The 21856-nt window shown below is 36.4% G+C and overlaps 1 protein-coding gene across 3 annotated transcripts in view; it reads right to left on the reverse strand.

Moving 5' to 3' along the window:
* Pak3 (p21 (RAC1) activated kinase 3) overlaps nt 1-21856 on the reverse strand; it is a 112014-nt gene that overhangs the window by 22217 nt on the left and 67941 nt on the right. For all 3 annotated transcript variants that reach the window (XM_048335765.1, XM_048335763.1, XM_048335764.1), the window contains exons 8-10: nt 19050-19113; nt 881-929; nt 218-330 (exon numbers count right to left, since the gene is read on the reverse strand). In XM_048335765.1, the coding sequence (XP_048191722.1) occupies nt 218-330; nt 881-929; nt 19050-19113 (226 nt within the window). The remainder of the gene's footprint in view (nt 1-217; nt 331-880; nt 930-19049; nt 19114-21856) is intronic.

A 21856-nucleotide genomic window follows, 5' to 3' on the forward strand; every position in this document is an offset into this window, starting at 1 on the left:
CAAAGGAAATTACACTAACTGTTTATGTTTAGAAGTAGGCCCATAAAATGTTTTTTTCAAACGTTTGGTGGGTGGATATAGACATTTGGGTGAAGCTACTTTGTAGCATTTGAGAAATATTTGTAGAATGACTATTAAAGAATAAATCTTCAAGGGAATATTTGGCCAAGGAAATGTCATCCCATAAAGAAAACAAGTACATAATAAAAACACTTACCTGTCTAAATAGTTAACAATATTAGGGTTCTTATTTTCCCTCATGACCAGAATTTCATTAATAATTAATTCCTTTTTGGGTTGTTGCTGAAGGTTCATCTGCTTTATAGCCACCTGAATGATGATTAAAAATTTTTAAAAAGACTTATAATTATTACAATAACCACAAGTAAATTTGGGGGAGATGAAAGGAGACATACATAAACTGTTTCTGATCATAAAAGTCTTTCTCTGCACTCCAATGCCCTTTTCTGGGGGTAATCATCAGTTGCTTTGGACAAAAATAAATGAAATTCTCATCTCAACTCAGTGCTACCCACTTTTAAAAGACATGGATACCAGCCAGGCACCCATGGCTCACGCCTATAATCTTAGCTACTCAGGAGGCTGAAATGTGAAGGTCACAATTTGAAGCCAGCCCAGATATAAAAGTCCATAAGATTCATCATCTTCAGTTATCTACTAAAAAGCCAGAAGTGCAGCTTTGGCTCAACTGGTAGAATGCTCGCCTTGAGTAAAAAAGCTCAGAGATAGCACCCAGGTCCTGAGTTCAAGCCCCAGTACCATACAAAAACAAACAAAATAAAAGACATGGATATCATCAAAAGAAACCCAACAGATATAAAATAAAGGTGAAGAATAAGGATTGAATGGTACCATTTACCTCTTGTCCTGTTGCAATATCTAGTGCTGTGTACACAGTACCTGATGCCCTGCAAAGTTGAAAATAGCCAAATGAGTAAGCAACCACTATGTTTCCTTTGCAAGAAAATGTAATTATTTTCAGGATAGGAATATTTAGCAAAGTTGGCATTAAAGGATGAAATAAAACAGGATGAATCTTTAAAATCATTATTGTGGTGAAAATATACAGTATGTACATTCTTGACAAATTTCCAAGTGCACAATGCTAGAATACTTTATAGATTAATTGCTCCTGAACCAATCACAGCTCACTCTTTGTACTGGCCTAGGAACTCCAGTCAGACCTTCTAGTACCAATTCCTGCAACTGTACTAAGTACAGTGGTCTTCCTGTTTTTAGGAAACCTTTGAAATAGCCTCAGTTTTCCTTGGATTTTATAAGAACTAACATCAAAGGCCTTTGATTAAACTGAAGAATAGTTTAGGAAAGTTCACATGTAGCATAGGGGTATAGAGTGGATGTTTTCCATTTATTTTGAATTCTTAAAAATATCTTAACTCATTCAATGCTGTGTCAGTATTCTAGCTACACATACCAATAATAATGTGGTTTAACTATGGAATTATTGGTTTTTTATTTTTGCTAAATTTCTCAAGTACCTCTGTGAGATATTACTCTAGCATCTGAAAATCTATCATCCCTTAAGTCCTAGTAGTACTTACACTTCCATTCTAAGTTTAATTACAATATACTTGCTTTGAAAATAGAAATGGTAGAATGCAGCTGAATTTTCATTAACTTCCAGTAACTTGAACCTCCACTCTTTCCCCTAATCCTCACTTTCAAGGAAAATAAAATAAAATTTTATTTGTGGTTGGTAAATGAATTAGAAATCAGTCTTGTTATTTATGAGGCTTTGTAATTCTTCAAACATGTACACTTTCTGGTAACTGTTTCTCCCTTAATCTCTACATATTTCTTGATGACTTGTTTTTTAGGTTTAGAATTCTTATGTCAGCCATTTCCTTGTTATTCTTGTTCTTGATGAGCCAAAACATTGCTCACAGTCTTAGGAAGTTCTTATTGCCTACTTCCAGGATATGAAATGAATAATATATATATATTATATATATATATATGGAATATCTGTCGTACCATCAACAAGCTGTATAACCTTGGACTAGTCATTTCCCCTTACCAAAGTTCCATCCCTCTTGAGGATTAGAGGAAAGAGTGGAGGTTCAGGTTACTGAGAATAACATATAAACATATAATGTGAACACACTCAGTACACTCAGTATACTGAGCAACTGGCTAAGAATTTTATAAATGTAAATTTTTATGTTTTACAATCTTTAAAATGTTTCTTTAAATTTGAATTTCTTTTTTTGGACAGTCCTGGGGCCCCGACCCAGGGCCTGAGCACTGTCCCTGGCTTCTTTTTTTTGCTCAAGGCTAGCACTCTGCCACTTGAGCCACAGCGCCACTTCTGGCCATTTTCTCTATATGTGGTGCTGGCGAATCGAACCCAGGGCCTCATGTATACGAGGCAAGCACTCTTGCCACTAGGCCATATCCCCAGCCCCTAAATTTGAAAATTTTTATCTTTAATTGTAAAAGGAGTTATTGTTTAACAAAGCAGTTTATAAATACAATATATCTCTATCAATGTTACTCCTTTCGATGTTTTTACCCATCCTCCCGTCCCTTCCCCACTCTTCTTAATTTTGTAGGATATACACTGGATTCTTCTCTGGATTTTCCCCCTCTTCTCTTCATTTATCTATATAATGTAGATTTAGTATCCTTATAACATAGTTTATGCCCAACAAATATGAAGAATTGACAAACTAACAAAAATATTCTTATGTGAGCATGAAATTTTACTTAAGACCTCTCCTTTCTGTGAAGAAAATATCTCTTCTTTAAAAGTTTTCATAAAACATTTCCATGTTGAAACAAAGTATATACATATATATATATATACATATACGTTCAGATAGTGTGTGTGTGTGTGTGTGTGTGTGTGTGTGTGTGTGTGTGTAATACATAAAACATCCCTGGCATCAGAAGCTAGTATATGTTTCATCCTTCTGAGGATAGATTCTTCTAAGTTCAAATGAACAGATTATTTCATTTTTAAATGCCTATATTGTATTTTTCCTATATATTGAAGCTACTTGCACAACTCCTTCAAATGCAAAATACTGACAGTAACACTAAAATAATAGTGGCTATCTCATGGGACTGAAGATAATTGAATCTGACCATCATTACTCTTTGTTGATGCTGTGGTTACTTTCACAAAAGAGGAAGACTAGTTTATTGAACTATTGGTTGGGTCCCTGCAATTTTCCAGCCAGAACATCCCAGCTAGCATCTGCCTTTCTTTTCTATTTTTTATTTTATTGTTGTTGATTCTGTGGGTTGTATTTTTTTCTTATTTATTGTCAAAGTGATGTACAGAGAGGTTACAGTTTCATACGTTAGGCATTGGATACATTTCTTGTACTGTTTGTTACCTCCTCCCTCATTCCTCTCTCCCCTCCCCCCATGAGTTGTTCAGTTGGTTTACACCAAATGGTTTTGCAAGTATTGATTTTGTAGTCATTTGCCTTTTTATCCTTTGTCTCTTGATTTTGATATTCCCTTTCACTTTCCTAGTTCTAATACCAGTATATAGAGTTTCCAATGTACTCAGATAAGATACAGTGATAGTGCGGGTAAAACCACAGGAAAGGGATACAAGAAGATCATCAACAATAGAAGCTATGGTTTCACATGGCATGTTGAAGGTAATTACAACAGTGATATAACAGTCATTTCCATAACACGGAGTTCATTTCACTTAGCATCATCTTATGCATTCATAAGGGTATAGCTATTAGGCTCTTGTGATTCTCTGCTGTGGCTAGCCTAAACCTGTGTGCATAATTATTCCCTAGGAGGGAGACCATAGAGTCCATGTTGCTTTGGGTCTGGCTCACTTCACCTAGTATAATTTTTTCCAAGTCCTTTCATTTCCTTATGAATGGGGCAATGTCATTCTTTCTGATAGAGGCATAAAATTCCATTGTGTATATGAACCACATTTTCCTGATCCATTTGTCTACTGAGGGTCATCTGAGTTGGTTCCATATTTTAGCTATGACAAATTGTGCTGCGATGAACATTGTTGTGCTGGTGGCTTTAGTGTGTTCTTGTTTGTGGTCTTTTGGGTAGATGCCCAAAAGTGGGCCTGCTGGGTCATAGGGGAGTTCTATGCTTAGCCTTCTGAGGAATCTCCATAACGCTTTCCAGAGTGGCTGAACCAGTTTACATTCCCACCAACAATGAAGTAGGGTTCCCTTTTGGCCACATCCCCTCCAACATTTATTATTGTTAGTTTTCTTGATATAGGACATTCTTACTGGGGTGAGGTGGAATCTCAATGTTGTTTTGATTTGCATTTCTTTTATGGCCAGTGATGTAGGGCACTTTTTCATATGTCTCTTGGCCATTCTCATTTCCTCATCAGAGAAGTCTCTTTTTAAGTCTTTAGCTCACTTGTTGAGGGGGCTGTTGGTTCTTTGCTGTTTTGTTTTGGAGGAATGTAATTTTTTTAGTTCTGCATATATGGCCTTTCTATATGCTAATGACCCAAAGACCGAGGCTGAAATCAGGAAAGCAACTCCGTTTTCAATAGCCTCAAAAAACATAAAATACCTAGGAATAACCGTAACCAAAGAAGTGAAAGACCTCTATGATGAGAACTTCAAAAACATGAAAAATGAAATTAAGGCAGAACTAAGGAAATGGAAAAACCTCCCATGTTCCTGGATTGGGAGGATTAATATAGTCAAAATGGCAATATTGCCAAAGGCTATCTACAAATTCAATGCAATACCCATTAATATCCCAACACCATTTTTTAATGAAATAGACGAAGCAATCCAGAAATTCATAGGGAACAATAAAATACCATGAATATCAAAAACAAGCTGAAGCAGAAAGAACAGTGCTGGAGGAATTACAAGACCAAACTTCAAGCTGTATTATAAAGCTATAGTAATAAAAACAGCTTGGTATTGGCACCGGAACAGGCCTGAAGAACAATGGAACAGAATTGAAGACCCAGAAATGAACCCACAGAACTCTGCCTAATTAATCTTTGATAAAGGAGCTAAAAAATATAGGATGGAAGAAAGATAGCTTCTTTAACAAATGGTGCTGGCAAAACTGGTTCAACAAACTAAAACTAGATCCTCATATATCATCCTGCACCAAAATCAATTCCAAATGGATCAAAGCCCTTGAAATTAAAACAGATCCTGAAAACACTAAAAGAAGGAGTAGGAGAAACACTTGGACTCCTTGGCACAGGACGGAACATCCTTAACAAAGACCCAGAAATGCTACAAATCAAAGAAAGGTTGAACAAATGGGAATGCATCAAACTGCGGGGCTTCTGCAGGGCAAACAGAAAGCCCACAGATTGGGAAAAGATCTTTACTGGCCATACAATGGACAAAGGCCTCATATCTAAAATATATGCAGAACTGCCTTTATTTTCAAATGAACAGAGTTTAAGCACAACCTATTGGAACAGTTTGTCGCCATTCTACATATCCCACTGCCCCCAGGGAAATGATTTTGCATTTTTCCTTTTTTTCTGTTAAACTTGAAACACTCTATCAAATTAAATCATATGCAGGAACTCTCAATAGATAAAATAAATAAAATGGGAATTGCTCCAGTTACAGAGAGGGAAAGAGACTCAAAATGCAAGCACAGTTAACTTTTCAATTTTTTCACCACTGGTATTTCTCCAACTCTGAATAAAATGTCTACTGTCTCAGAAGCTAAAATCACAAATTCAATTGCAGTGGTCATGCTTTTAACATCTCTGAAGCTCCACCTCTCAAATCCTTGGGGTTTTGTCCTCCACTTCCTTTAGTATTTTATTGTCTTAAAATTGCTGAAATCCTAATCCTGGGATCCCAGCACCCTAGATTTTAGGACACAAATTATTAATTTACAGAGGTTTAAAAAACGTGAAATTTTAGAGCATTAATTATGTTACAAATAAAGTTTTTATTTTGTTTTCTTTTTTATTTTTAAATATGGTTGCATAGCTGTACAAAGGAGTGGCCATTTAATAAAGCATATATGATGTATTTTTTTTGACCAGTCCTGGGCCTTGAACTCAGGGCCTGAGCACTGTCCCTGGCTTCTTTTTGCTCAAGGCTGGCACTCTGCCACTTGAGCCACAGCGCCACTTCTGGCCGTTTTCTGTATATGTGGTGCTGGGGAATCGAACCCAGGGCCTCATGTATACAATGCAAGCACTCTTGCCACTAGGCCATATCCCCAGCCCTATATGATGTATCTTGATCAATGTCACCCCTTTCAACATTCTCACCTACCCCTCCCTGCCAAAATAATTCATAATTTTATAGAACCATTCTGGAAATCAGTGTGGATGTTTATACAAAAGTTGAATATAAAACTACCCTGTGGTCTAGCAATTTTACTCTTGGCAGGCATTTACCCCAAAGATTATAAACCAGGATACAATAAAGCCATCAGCACAATGATGTTCATTGCATCACTATTCACAATAGCCTAAGTATGGAATCAGCCCAGATGCTCCTTAACAGAGGAATGGATGAAGAAAATGTAACATGTAGACATATTGGAATTTTATTTATCCATTAAAAAGCATGATATGGTACCATTTGTAAAGAAATGCAAAGACTTGGAAAAAATTATGTTAAGTGAAGTAAGCCACACCCAGAGAGACAAAGGATGCATGAGTAACATTTCTATTCACCCCAGTTCTATTCTATTTTTATATCCTAACAATTTCAGGTTAATTCCTAAATCAACTAAATGAGAATTTCTTGGTTTTGAGAGATCTCAGTTGCCTCAAGTTCCATCATTGCACACTGCTTGGCTTAGAGCAGTGTTCCTTATTCCCATTTATCCTCTCCTCCCTTGCTTCAAATTCTACTAGTTGCTAGCTATGTGACCCTGGATAAGTAAAGCTAATTCAAAGGGAATTCAAATATATACAATGTTTAAAATATATACAGTCCTGATGAATAGTGATTTCTCAGTAAACATTAGCAATATTGATAATTATTTAGTTGTCTCCTAATATGATTATAAAGTCTTCAAATTGCAACCCATGGATGATTAGAAGGCTGTTTAAGTATCTGGGAATAATCCAGATAATTGACTTCCAAAATCATAATAAAAATTCAATAGTTACCTATGATAAAAGCTAATTCAAATTTATTTCCTTGTAGCTAAAATTATGTTAACTTGTGATTATGTTGGCTATTACACGCCATCAAAGAGCTCTGAATAGTTATGTAAATTTTTTGCTTAATAAAGTACAAAATAAACAGTAGATTTGGCATAATGGTCAAAATTACTTGTAGCATGGATTAGCAGACAAGTAACTGGAGTGGTTCTTAGAGGTAAAGCTGAGACACTCTCTGCTTATAATAACTGAAGTACAATAGTATATTCAAAGATGCAAAGAAATAACTCAAGCTAACCATATGTCACACTGATTTCCAAACGATGAATTTACAACATCCTGGGGTATATTGAAATATCTCACTACACATCTTGACAAAAGTTTTAATTCATCTTAATTTTTTGTCATGTCTTTCAGCATTTTAGGCTACAACAAACCCAGAAACTGAGAAAGATGGAGTTAAAAACTGTTAATTCTCTGATGTACTGGGGCTGATGTACCAAAAGGGTCATCGTTGTCAATTTGGTTTTTGTTACTCAATTATATTGACCTTATCATTCCATTCCAGTTATGTTGAAGACAGATTGTTTTATTGAAAGTATTTGTCTATGGTAGAAATATAGCTTATTCCATATCTCAAACCATCAGATGATAGAACAATTTATCCAGTATTAGAACTCAAGGGAGAATTGGGATCATTCTTTTTAATATTTTCTTTATAGATGGGAAATCTGAAACTCTAAGTATAGGAAAGACTTGCCCAATATAAAATAAGTAGTAAATGATCAGGTCTGAACTTGAGAACTTTACTTAAATTACACTGTAAAAGAATATTAAACCAACACGTTCAGCCATTAGGCCTCATCATCAGTTACAGGGTGATGAGTAGTAGTGCTGTATTTTTGGTATCACATTAGATAGTTTATCAGTGGTTTCTCTCTGACACTGCCAAGTGCATAATCCTCAAATAGAAACATTGGCATGTAGCCCAAAGGGTCTAGAAAGAAACAAGCAATTCACTATTTCTTCCTTTCCTTCATAAGACAAGTCCATTTAATTATCAGCATCCTTCATCAAGTTTTGATGTTTCCTGCTAAGAGCCAATGTCAAACCATGATCCTGAATATTGGCCAAAGTAGAAACATGGTAGAACTAATGGTTTAGATAAATCACTTTCATTTCTTCATGAAAATGCATTAGATGAGGGAAAGAAGGGTGAAAAAGTAAGGCCAGGGAAATCTTATGGACTGGGGGAAAAAGAGCAAAGAAAAAAAGCACAAGTGCTCAACGAAGTCCAAGATAAGTTAAATGAGAATTAGAGTGAAAGAGCCTGAAGGACAGGCACTGTTTCAATTTAAGGTTTCACAGGTATAAATATGGTTCTAATAAAGTAACAGTCTGGAATTTGATCCCTACTTAGGATGGCAATTTTTAATATTTACTTTTTTTTTTTTTGGCCAGTCCTGGGCCTTGGACTCAGGGCCGGAGCACCGTCCCTGGCTTCTTCCCGCTCAAGGCTAGCACTCTGCCACTTGAGCCACAGCGCCGCTTCTGGCCGTTTTCTGTATATGTGGTGCTGGGGAATCTGGGTATCCGAGGCAGGCACTCTTGCCACTAGGCTATATCCCCAGCCTAATATTTACTTTTGCATTGCTGCTAGAAAAGGCTGTATAATTTAAGACTTTCTTCTGCTAGTTCTATGGATATGGACTATCTCACTTAAATTCCACCCCATGCAACATTATTACTCTCATTTTGCAAAGGAGTACATTAAAACTGGCAAGCAGTAAGTAGCTTGCCCAAGGCTATACAGTTTTCAACAGCTGAGATTTAAAAACTACCAGTTTGCTTCCATAGCTCATGGTCTTAGCTATGATTTCATGCGTTTAAAAATAGATCTTTAGTATTTTTCATCAACACAAAGTAAAAGTGTGATACTTGCTCCAAGTACTTACTGTATCTGTTATACTAACTTCCCCTCCCAAATATGTACCTTGCCTCTGATTTTTTGCTTCCTTAATCCCCATGCTCATTTTATGTCATTTAATTTTTGTCAAGGTTTAGCATGTTTGATTCTTTTGACAGAAACTTATAATTATAACTTATGATTCAATTAAAAATGTGTCATATGGCTGAAACGGAACTAGAGCTGTTGTTATTTTTTGGACTAGATTATTTTCTGCTGAATATTTCAGAATGTTATTATTTATAGGATTCTGTCTAGAAAGTATGGCTTTATAGTAACACAATTGTCATTAAAATATAGTTATGCATATTATTCAGCACTAGCAAAAATTACTTGTCTTTCTGAGACTTAAGAGTAGATGTAAACAAAAGCATCATTTAGGGCTTACAAGTGGTGGAGAGCAGTGCTAGCATTATATGTAATAGCTTCCCAAAAGGACAGCATAAGCGTTTTTTCTATTGCATTTAATTTGCCTCTCAAAATGCATTTCTAAAGTAAAAAATAAAATAAAGTCGGGCTGGTAAAGTAGCATAGTTGTAAAGTGTTTGCCTAACATGCATGGAGCCCTGGGTTTGATTCCTTAGTACTACATAAACAGAAAAAGCCAGAAGTGGTGCTGTGGCTCAAGAGGTAGAATGCTAGGCTTGAGCAAAAGGAAGCCAGGGACAGTTCTAAGGCCCTGAGTTCAAGCCCCAGGACTGGCAAGATAGGTAGGTAGGTAGGTAGGTAGACAGACAGACAGACAAATATCATATTATTTCACTACCTAATCCCATAGGAGGTAGTCATAGCCAAGTAATATAATCTTTATTTAGTAGGATCATACATTTTAATGGGGAATTTTCTGTTCTTTAGCAAGGCCATGACCCTCCATGGTCATCTACTTTTAAATAGAGCTGTAATATATTGTTGTGAGGCCAAAAAGCTCAGTGGGTTATAGCCCACATAATAATGGGCCATAGTGGCAGAACGTAATCCCTGGAAAGGCCAGCTAGCTCTCCAACATTCAGTCTAAGCAGCTGCTTCACAGTGAATGCTCCTTGGCTGGAAAAAGAAAGGGGCTAAGTGGCTTAAAACAAGCTCATTACAATGGATGGACAAAACAACTTAAAGTGTAAAATCTGCTAATGGTGCTTGATGGAGTGGCATCATCTTTCTTTGACAGGGGGTAGCACACAACACAGTGCATTTAAGAGCATTAAGTAGAACAAAAACCATCCTTCATTGCTCCATAATCACTGTTCTTCTCTAATGCTAATGTACTTCGAAATTCCTATATAACAAAACCGGTTATGGAGATCTGACAGCAGCTACTAAGTGCTTCTTTGGAGGATTCTACTTTGTGTAGCCCAGAATTGATCCAACGAGGAAGAAAACACTTTCTGAATGGGTAGTCCTACCTAAAGAATAACTCTAAGCACACCAGATACCACTTCTGCTTTTGTTCATCATTTCATGACAAAAACAAGTTAGAGTTTTTCTTTTTAGTAGTTATTCCTGAGTCCTATGTACACTCTTCTGCCAGATCCTCTAAATCAAGGTGTCATTCACCAAATTCCCTAAGCAAGAAGATTCAGAACTACTTAACTTCAGTATGGAAACTTGGTGCTAGAATAAGAAGGGAGCTCCACATTGAATCATGATGAATTGGAAAAATGTCTAACAGGATGTATTTAATTACTCAAGCCTTAAAACTAAATCTAATGTTCAGGGACTTAGAACTTGAATAAATATAAACTAGTAATAAAGCAATTAGCAGTAAATTGATCACACTGTAATTCTATATGGTTATAGGCCTGAAAAAGATCCAGAAACTACATAAAGTTTCTTAATCAGATATATATTTTTATTTTGAAGAGGAAAGAGGAAAATTATTTCAGTATTCCTATTGTCATTGCTTTATATGTCCTATGTGTTCATATGTTCCTATGTGTCCTATTGCTTCATATGTCTATGAAGCATAGGTGTGTGGCTGACCTAATTTGTATAGAAATACAACATGACACTTTGGTATCATGTGAATACTAATCAGTCAAGCTATGCTGGCTAATGATTTCCTTTTTTCCAATTTTGGTAGTACCAGTATGAACTCAGGGACTTCAACTTGCTAAGTTGGCATTCTACCAACTGAGGCACAACTCCAGCCCACCAACAAATTCTTTTTTTTTCCAGTCCTGGGGCTTGTACTCAGGGCCTGAGCACTGTCCCTGGCTTCTTTTTGCTCAAGGCTAGCACTCTGCCACTTGAGCCACAGCGCCACTTCTGGCCTTTTTCTATATATGTGGTGCTGGGGAATCGAACCCAGGGCTTCATGTATAGGAGTCAAGCACTTTTGCCACTAGGCCATATTCCCAGCCCCAAGAATAGATTTTTGTTTTGTGAAATGTTTTCTTGTTAAATACCTTTTCTTATAGATTTTCCATTTTAAAAGTTACTCTGGAGATAGGATTTTTGCAGATATACTACAATAGCAAATAAATAAATACAGGGTTGTGAGCAAATAGGCATATTCATGCATTGTTGATAAACCATTAGCTGGAACACACTCTTTGGAGGTCAACTTAAAAATTAAAAATACATATATCCTTTTATGTGATAATTCCATGTTAGGAATTTATCCTAATGATGTTTTAATAGGCATAAAATGATTGTTGACAACAGTAACATATCAGAAATAATGTAAATGTCCACTGATAGAGGTCTAGGTAAACAGATTATGGTATTTCCAGGCAAAATACTGTGTATATGTTACAGAAATGAAGTACTGATGTGTTACTAATTCTGAAAAAAAGAAACTATACAATATGCTACAGTATAATTATGTTGTGATCTGTCTATATATCTACACATACACACACACACACACACACACACACACACACACACACACACACACCATTAAGTTCCTTCCCTCAAACAAAGGACTTGTTTTATAATGAAACCGTTATAAAATCTTTCATGCCATATAACATATTTCTCCATATTCACTTGTTTTCATCCCCAAAGTGTACTCTGGGAGAGACCTATAGAAATATTCTAAATCAATGCTAGTTTTAGATTGCCTGTCAGAATTGGAAGAAAATGGTAACACTGAATTATTTCAAAGTGAAGACAATGACCAAGATATATTGCATTCATAAACTGCTTTGTTAAATGGAGACTCTTTTGCACAATTACCTAAAAATAACAAAAATAATAAATTAATTATAAATTTCAGAAAGTTTGTGGCAACAATAAATACATGTGTTAGATGTTATAAACAAGCTTTTAAAAGATCCCTTTCAAAATTATTACAGTGAAAGGGACTCCCATTAACAAAGGAAGGGAAGAAACTAACCATTAAATATAATAATGAATTAATTTTTAAAACAAATGGAAACTATGAAGTTTTAGGGTATATGAATAAATATTCTAAATAAAAGAGACTTTTAAAATTGTCTAATACAAGACAAAACACCTCTTATTAGATGTTTTTGAGTCCCAACTCCTTATGCTGATAGTGGGATGTTCAATAATGCAGGATATGCAGGGCTAGTGGCTCACCCCTTTCATCCTAGCTACTCAGGAGGCTGAGATCTGAGGATTGCAGTTCAAAGTCAGCATGGGTGGGAAAGTCCGTGAGCCTCTCATATCCAATTAATTACAGAAAAAGCCAGAAGTGGTATTATGGCTGATGTGGCAGGGTGCTTGAGCAAAAGGGGCCCAGAAACAGTGCCAAGGCCCAGAGTTCAAGCCCTAGAACAGCAATCAATCAATGAAATTTAAAAATGAAGGATGTATTTTGACTACTTTGTGTGATTCATTATAACTGAAGAGTCCTGGTGATGAAGTATAGTTCTCTTCAACAAAGGTATACTAGCTAATAAATGTGAAGAAATTACAGATTTAGAAAATCAGTATTTTACAATCTTCAGAGAAATAATTTTAGCTGAAATCATCAGTATATAAAACTAATACATGAAAGGCTATATGGAAATTTACATGAAAGAGTATAGCCACCAACCGAATCTTCAGTCACAAATTAAATGTACCCCTTTAAGAACCTTTCATTCTACCCCTTTAATGGCCATAAATCATGTATCTTATTCTCCATATCCCCTTAATTCTTCGCAAATCCATTATAATATTTACAGTCTAATCTATATAATTCAAGCATGCAAGTCAGTATAATTCTAGCAGATGGGTGTGTTTTTCACCCCTAATAATGACTTGACTGCTTATCTATGTGCCATGTACTGTGGTAAGCAATTTAAATGCCAGTTCTCCTTCCTTCCTTCCCTCCCTCCTTCCCCTTTAAAACAACCAAGAATTTAATTTATATGTATGCCAGATAAATACTTTACCACTAGAGCTGCTTTATCTGCTAATTTTCTGATATACCCGATTTAACTATCTGCTTATTTTCTGATATAATTTTTTTTCTGCCAGATGTTCAGAGGAATAGTGAAGATAGAAGTCATTTGGAACACTAAAATCTAGTTCTTTACTACTACTCTGTATTACAGATAATTGACAATATTTAACTGAATTAAAAATTGTACTTCTTAAAGAGAATCTAAACCATCTCTTCTGATTTACTTCCTTATAAAATTTTTCCACTATATTGATGAGAAGACATTATAAATTCAAAAGAAAATGTTCTTTTATTTTTATTTTTTTTGCCAGTCCTGGAGCTTGGACTCAGGGCCTGAGCACTGTCCCTGGCTTCTTTTTGCTCAAGGCTAGCACTCTGCCAACTTGAGCCACAGCGCCACTTCTGGTCATTTTCTGTATATGTGGTGCTGGGGAATCGAACCCAGGGCTTCATGTATATGAAGCAAGCACTCTTGTCACTAGGCCATATCCCCAGCCCCTTTTTTTTTTTTTTTTTTTTTTTTTTTTGCCAGTCCTGGGGCTTGGATTCAGGGCCTGAGCACTGTCCCTGGCTTCTTTTGGCTCAAGGCTAGCACTCTGCCAACTTGAGCCACAGCGCCACTTCTGGCCTTTTCTATATATGTGGTGCTGAGGAATCGAACCTAGGGCTTCATGTACACTCGTGCCACTAGGCCATATTCCCAGCGCCGAAAATGTTCTTTTTCCAGTTCATTTCTCATCAACGGAAAAACCTTAAAATGAATTTTAATACATTAATGAGAAATATTTAAGGAACATTGCCAATTTTAGTCAATTTAGCCCTTTGTTACACAGCTATTGCTTATTAGGAATTGTACAGGTTTGTAAATAATAGCTGTTGACTAAAAATATTTGCCTTTGTTATTTCACACTACCCATTCACTAAACAAGTTGTTTTTTTAGGTTTTTAACATAACTATCCTAGAGAGTAAAGGCTCTTTAGTTTTTACTGCTTCAATTTCTGACAAAGTCACTAGTTAATGAAATTTTAGGGGAGGTACCAGACTAGTCTCCCTACCACCGTCTCTCTCTCTTTCTCTCTCTCTCTTTCTCTCTCTCTCACTGTCTCTCTTTTCCTTTAAAATTTTTTTTTAAAAATTCTATTGCAAAGGTGGTGGACAGGAGGGCTACAGTTACGTAAATAAGGTAATGAGTACATTTCTTTTTATACACTGTTACTGCCTCTTTTTTCTCTTGCTTACCCATCCCCACTCCCCTCTCCCCCTAGATTGTAAAGTTCTTTTCCAACAAAGTATCTAGTGAGTATCATCAGTGTTGCCTTAGTTCATTCTTATCTTTCCCCTTCCTTCCTTCCTTCCTTCCTCCCTTCCTTCCTTCCTTCCTTCCTTCCTTCCTTCCTTCCTTCCTTCCTTCCTTCCTTCCGTCCATCCATCCTTTTATTCTCTTTGCTTTCCTTCTCTTTCTAACTTTCTTTCTCCTTGTTCTTTTTCTTTATTAACATTTGTGCAAATCTGCTCAGAATTTAGCGATCAATTATAGAACATATACGTTTCCAGCAATCCTAGTAAAATATTGTCCTCTTTAGCCTTAAACTAATAACGTGAAATGATTAGACATTAAATTCTCTGATCTTGATTTGTGGCCCAGGCCTGAAGGCTGGGATGGAAGTAACCCATGCTGTAAAATTTAGTTTTCCAAGTAGATGAGAGTGATTAATGAAGAAATTTTTCTCAAATCCAGCTCCTAAGAGATAATTGTTATGCCCCCTAAAGCTGAAAGTGGAATGGGTCTTGATTTTTGCTAGTATCAAATAATTACTGGCAGGATTTTTAATGTCACCATAAAAATAGGTAAAGCAAAACAATAAAAACCCAGAGTTAATAAACAGAAAGGTTCTATATATTGGAAGTGAGACTACTTTGCCTAGCTTAGGACAAGAATTCATGGAAAAATCAGTTGAGCATCATTTATATCAATATTAACTGTTTTTTAAATCTACTGAGAAAAAATATTTTTATCAATCTGAAAATCTTAAAAAAAACAGCAAACAATATGCTGAGTACAAAAGGAATAAAAGGAGCATATCAGACAAATGGTAAAAATTCCAGTAAGCTGATTTAACTTACTAGATTGTATCTTGAAAAAACTATTTTAAGTGTATTCTCATTTTTAAAAGTTTCCTTTTTGGGGGCTGGGGATATGGCCTAGTGGCAAGAGTGCTTGCCTCATATACATGAGGCCCTGGGTTCAATTCCCCAGCACCACATATACAGAAAATGGCCAGTAGTGGCGCTGTGGCTCAAGTGGCAGAGTGCTAGCCTTGAGCGGGAAGAAGCCAGGGACAGTGCTCAGGCCCCGAGCCCAAGGCCCAAGACTGGCCAAAAAAAAAAAAAAAGTTTCCTTTTTTATTCTTAAGTTATTGTACAAAAAAGAGTTGCCATTCAATAAAGTAGTAGTATATGAATATGAATCTTGATCAATGTCAGGTTGGTTTTATATTATAAATATTTGCTATTTTTTGGCTCATTTAGGTCTTAGTGGGAAATAACAATCAAAACAAAATCACAATTCTTTCATTCTTATTTCCCAAAAAAACTCTTTATAAAAAGCGTTTTATAAGTAAGCAAATAAACAGTGCCTGTATAAACCTACAATTAAAGAAGTCTTAATACACTAAAACTACAATGTGGGCCATAAACAAAAGAAAAATAGGAGCGAGGGAAGTACATAAAACTAAAAAACATGCACAGCAAATGAAACATTCAACAGAATGCAGAGATTAGCTACAGAGCGGCAAAAAAATATCTACAATGTATAAGTCTGACAAGGACTTCATGTCCAAAATATGCAAGGAACTCCAATAACCTGGGGATAGAAGCATAGTTGAAATGGTAGAATCTGAGTTCAAGTCCCAGTAATGTCAAAAAACACAAATACCCAACCAAAGAAAAAAATCAGTTTGCTAAATAAATAAAAGCAAGAAATAGATAATAAATAGAAAATTCACAAAAATGGAGTGAAATATGCACAATCATGACATTTATTTACAGGTACATAAAAATGTTCAGTGTCACTAATCAAGTCAAAGTCAAAGTCACAAAGTCACAAAGAGATACAGTTTTACTTCAATAAGAAGACCTTTTGAAAAAACTTAAGATAACAAGTGCTGGTGAGGATATAGGGAAATGGGAATCCTAGTACACTGTTAATGAGAACATAAATTAGTATAATCATTACAGAAAATAGTATGGAGTACCCCCCAAAATAAAACTGCCATATGATCCAGCAACATGGATGCTGAGCATATACCCAAATTAAATCAGCATGTGGAAGAGACATCTGCTCTCTCCTGTTTAGTATAACATTATTCACAATAGCCAAGAAATAATTTAAGTGTCTATCAAACAATGACAGAAATGGATAGAGATTGCGATATGCCTACATAATGAAATCTTATTCAGTCACCAAAGAATTAAATTTTGTTGTTTGCAGCAATGAGAGAACAAGAGATCATCATGTGAAGTAAAGTAAGCTAGGTCCAGAAAGACAATTACTGTGTGCTCTTATTCATATATAAGATGAGAAAAAGTTGATCTCATCAAAGTTGAGAATAGTACGCAGGGCAGGGGAAAGGTAATAACAGGGGAATTAATAGGCAAGAAGAGGGAAAGCCCTAGGACCAGGGCTTGAACTCAGGACTTGGGCTCTGTCCCTGCTTGAGCCACAGCTCCACTTCCAGGTTTCTTTTTGGTAGGCTAGGGGAGACATGCCTCACGTATTTCCTTACTTAGGCTGGGTCAGAACTGCAACCCTCAGATCTTAGCCTCTTGAGTAGCTAGGATTACAGGCATGAGCCATCAGCACTTGGCTGATAAAGCATATTTTTTTTTTTTTTTTGCCAGTCCTGGGCCTTGGACTCAAGGCCTGAGCACTGTCCCTGGCTTCTTCCCGCTCAAGGCTAGCACTCTGCCACTTGAGCCACAGCGCCGCTTCTGGCCGTTTTCTGTATATGTGGTGCTGGGGAATCGAACCTAGGGCCTCGTGTATCCGAGGCAGGCACTCTTGCCACTAGGCTATATCCCCAGCCCTGATAAAGCATATTTTAAAAAAGCTAAAATAGAGTATTATGAATGTCTTAATCACAAAAAAACCTTATGAATGTTTGAGAAAATAGATATGCTTACCTTCATTTGAACATTAAGCAATGCACAAAACATCACATGACTACCCATAAATGTGTATAATTATTATACATCCTAACATAATAGACTAAAAACACAAAAAGAAAAAATGTGAACGAAATCTTCATGTTACTGAAGGTATAGCAAATGATTTTTAAGAGTGAAATTAATTTTAATAGATTTTTAATTAATTCAATAAATGACAAATGCTATCATGTTAACATGTCAATGAGATCATTTATATTTTTTCTCACACTGTTTTTTAAATTAACTGTGTATTTCTTATTCACAGCATATCTCAACAGTGTATCAAGTGCTCAAGTGCCACATATAAAGAATGGCTACCATGTTAACACCAAGTGCAGTATATATCCTTTGTTCATCACTATCACAGACTCCATCAGATTATAGCAAATTCTAAAAGCCAAATTTTGTTTTCAGTGTGTATGTGTACGTGTTTGTGTGGCTCTCTGTGAGTGTATGCGTACGTGCTTGACTGTGTGCGTGCGTGTGAGTATGTGGGAATGTATTGCAACTTATCTTAAGTTATTTAGCTTTGGGACAAGACACTGAGTTGAAGTTCACATATCCACTTGGAAAGATACACATCTTTGAGCAAAACATCTCTATCTCAAACAGTTGCTTACTCAGACTCTCTTACCTAGTTTCATGCTGAGGCACGAGTGCTCTACCTAATGATGAATGACTTGCAGAACTGGTTGCTCCTACCTTTAAATCTAGTGAACTATGTCATATCTGATTCACATGGTCAGCCAATGACCAAGATTATCTAAGGAACTTCTGCACAGTTCTGATTGTAAGAGTCTACGCCAGATTTCTAAATCAATTTAAAGATACTGGGTGAAAAGAATGTATCTTATCATACTTAGGGATTATTCATGTGTTTCTTCCTTACTCAGTTAACTCTGTACACTGGATCATTCAATAAAAACTTTTGCCACCTTTTCCAGTTAAGAAAGAAATAAGATATTAGTAAGTCATTTATACTGATGGGGGAGTGGGAACAAAATAATGGCAGTTTTCATACAAATTAGATGTTCCCATAACATCACTCTTCCTAGATAAATTAGTTTGAACTTGATTACAATATGAGGATCATAACATCGGTACAAAATCCATTGTTCTAGGATTAGAATGTAGCTCATCTATAGAGTCCTGACCTGGCATACACAAAACCCTGGGTTCCACCCCAAGCACTGAAAGCAAATAAAATCCACTGTCAGTTCAAAGATAGTGCAGGAAGAGTTCCTTGGTTAATTACCAGTCAGCCAGGGAACTGCAAAGGCCAATACTGAGAATGGAAAACACACATAGAATCCACTATATGAAAAACATAAATGATGAGGATTGTAAGCAGTTACTGAATCTTAATTTATGTTGCTAGTGTTCCTTTCTGGTGTTTCAAACAACAATCACTTACCCTTGACCAATTTTTTCAAATCTTGTATATTTTTTCTTTGGGTCACCAACACTCACAATGCTTCCTGGGAGACAGTTTGGGGGAGAAAGGACAAGGCCAAGGAAGACAGGGAGGGAGAAGAGAAAAATATATCAGAACTGATTGAATGATTTCCCTAAGTCAATGATATTTTTTTTAAAAATTAGAGAAAAACTCCCACCATAATTTTATAATATAATGGAATTGTTACTTTTCAATGTGTTTTACAAACAGCAATATATTAAATATCAATACTAATCCTGTTGCATATATTAAAATTTGATGTTGTTTAAGAAACAAATTAAGGACAGATTACAACCTATCATTTACAAAAAAAGTTTGCATAAGGTGATTTTTATAGAGAATGAGGTTAATACATCTAAGAACTTGTACACACTATTTGAGAAAACAACTATTTTCTCTGAATTGGAGTAAAGTTGAACACTAAACTGCATTCAGTTCTGCAGGACAATGATCTTCTGAATAATTACTAAGCACATACCTGTGCGCTGAGAGTGATGGGGGAGAGGAATGAGTCTAATGGAGGACAAAGTTTGATCACAAGAATTATGACTCAGTTCTTTGTCATCAGTACTAGGGAATGAGTTGATGTTCCTACACTGGCTAAGCAAGTTAACTACCACCTGAGCACCTAGCACCATATGGTGCCTGCCTACCTAGACTGGGTTGAAATTATTCTCTTTTCTCCATCCCTCCTACTTGAGATCTAAGTAATCACAGATATCATTATGCTGTGCCTACATGCTGTTCTCCCATTCCCTTTTCTAACTCACACATTTGTAATTATCACCTAAATGTAATTTCAGAGCATCCGCCTTTGTGAAATCTTCTTTGAGCCCTCTAATAAAACACGTGCTTTTTCTTTTTCTTTTTTTTCCTTTCCAGTCCTGGGGCTTGAACTCAGGGCCTGAGCACTGTCCCTGGCTTCGTTTTGCTCAAGGCTAGCACTCTACCACTTGAGCCACAGCGCCACTTCTGGCTTTTTCTATATATGTGGTGCTGAGGAATGGAACCCAGGGCTTCAGTTATATGAGGAAACCACTCTATCACTAGGCCACATTCCCAGCCTGTGCTTTTTCTTCAGACCAGGAAATTTGTCTTTTTATCTCTTTAATTTGGTGCCTACACCATCAGCAGCTGCTAACTAAGTGAATGAGAATAAGAAAATATGTATTCAAATGCTATACAGTATACGACAGTTAATACTCCATGCTAAATGATATAATGATCTATTCTGTGGGCTAGTGGGGAAACGGCAATTTAATTAAGACCTACTCGCAGACAATGTACTTTGACAAAGATAATTAGCAAAATATGTTTCACTCAGGTTGATGAGGATTCTTCATTGTTTAGCTTTGTTAAATAATACTTAGCTAACTTCTGAGTTGCATGTTTTCTTTTGTATTTCCTGTCTCAGTCATTTGTACTGTCATTTCATTCACCAAGTAGCCTGGGCAGAAATATGGGATCATCATTTACTTGTTCCTTACTTTTAGTTCTCAACTGCAGCAGTCTAGTGTCTGTTAGTACTGGGGTTTGAACTCAGGACCTAGGCACTGAGTTCCCTTAGCTTTTTTTGCTTCAGTCTGGTGCTCTACCACTTGAGATCTCCAAGGATGGACTTTTGTGCTAAAAACCATAATCCTCAGATTGCTGCTCCCTCAATAGCTTGGATTACATGCCCTGGAATGCTTTTGAATCTGTCCCTTTCTTATTTCTGCTGCTTTACTGGGTCTTTTATTATCGTTTTCCTGAGCTCTTGTAACAGTTACCTAACTGAACTTTTTTTTTCCCCACTTTTGTCCTTGCTGGCTCTATACTTGTCCCAGGATGCTCCAAGTATAGACTGATCAGATCATTTGTTTCTCTGGTTTAGGACATTCCTAACGGTCCCTAATATGAGATCAAAGTCTTTGTTATGAATGCAAGTTCCTTCATGATCTCGCTTCTGTTTGTTTCTATCTTCATCTTTCATCACTAGAACCTGATGGTCTGACTAAAACAAATGATTTGTAATTCATTCATGATCAGCTACTGGTAAACAGTTTAGGAGTGTCTTGATGGTTTAACAATAGTGGAAAGTTGGAGTTCCTACAAATATGCATTTAAGACCTCTTTACATGCCTTTCTCATACTAGAATGTCCTTCCTAGTGTATTTTCCAGGTTTTCATGTTTCAAAACTGTTTAGGAATGGAGGACCAGTGGCTCACAGCAATCTTAGCTACTCAGGAGGCTGAGATCTTAGGATCACAGCTCAATGCCAGTCTGGTCAGGAAACTCTGGGAGGCTCTTATCTCTAATTAATCACCAAAAAGTTGGAAGTAATAGCTATGGCTCAAGTTGTGGAGCACCAGTCTGGATCAGAAAAGCTAAGGGGCAGCACCATGATCCTGAGTTCAAGCCCCAGTACCCCCCCCACACACACCTCAGCTCAGATGCTGCCTCTTCTAGGAAGCCTTCCCTGATTTTGAATAAAGTTACAACTTCTCTGTAATACCATACTTTTCCTCCTTCTCTCTTTGGAGCTCTTCTAGTTTTTGTCCTTAATGGATCAGGTCCCTGTCGATTGGCAACCCATTTCAGACTGTGTCATAAAGATAGGAGCCATGTCTCATTCACCTCTGTATCCTCAGTACCTCCTCACACACTGCCCCACATTAAATATATAGGATACTCAGTAAATGTTTGTTAAACTGCTTGCAAATGAAATTAGGTCTTTCCCTTTGTAAATGCTCCCATGGTTTAAGATAACTTGAAGGCCATTTTA

This window comes from Perognathus longimembris, chromosome 28 (assembly GCF_023159225.1).
Source record: "Perognathus longimembris pacificus isolate PPM17 chromosome 28, ASM2315922v1, whole genome shotgun sequence".
NCBI lineage: Eukaryota > Metazoa > Chordata > Mammalia > Rodentia > Heteromyidae > Perognathus > Perognathus longimembris.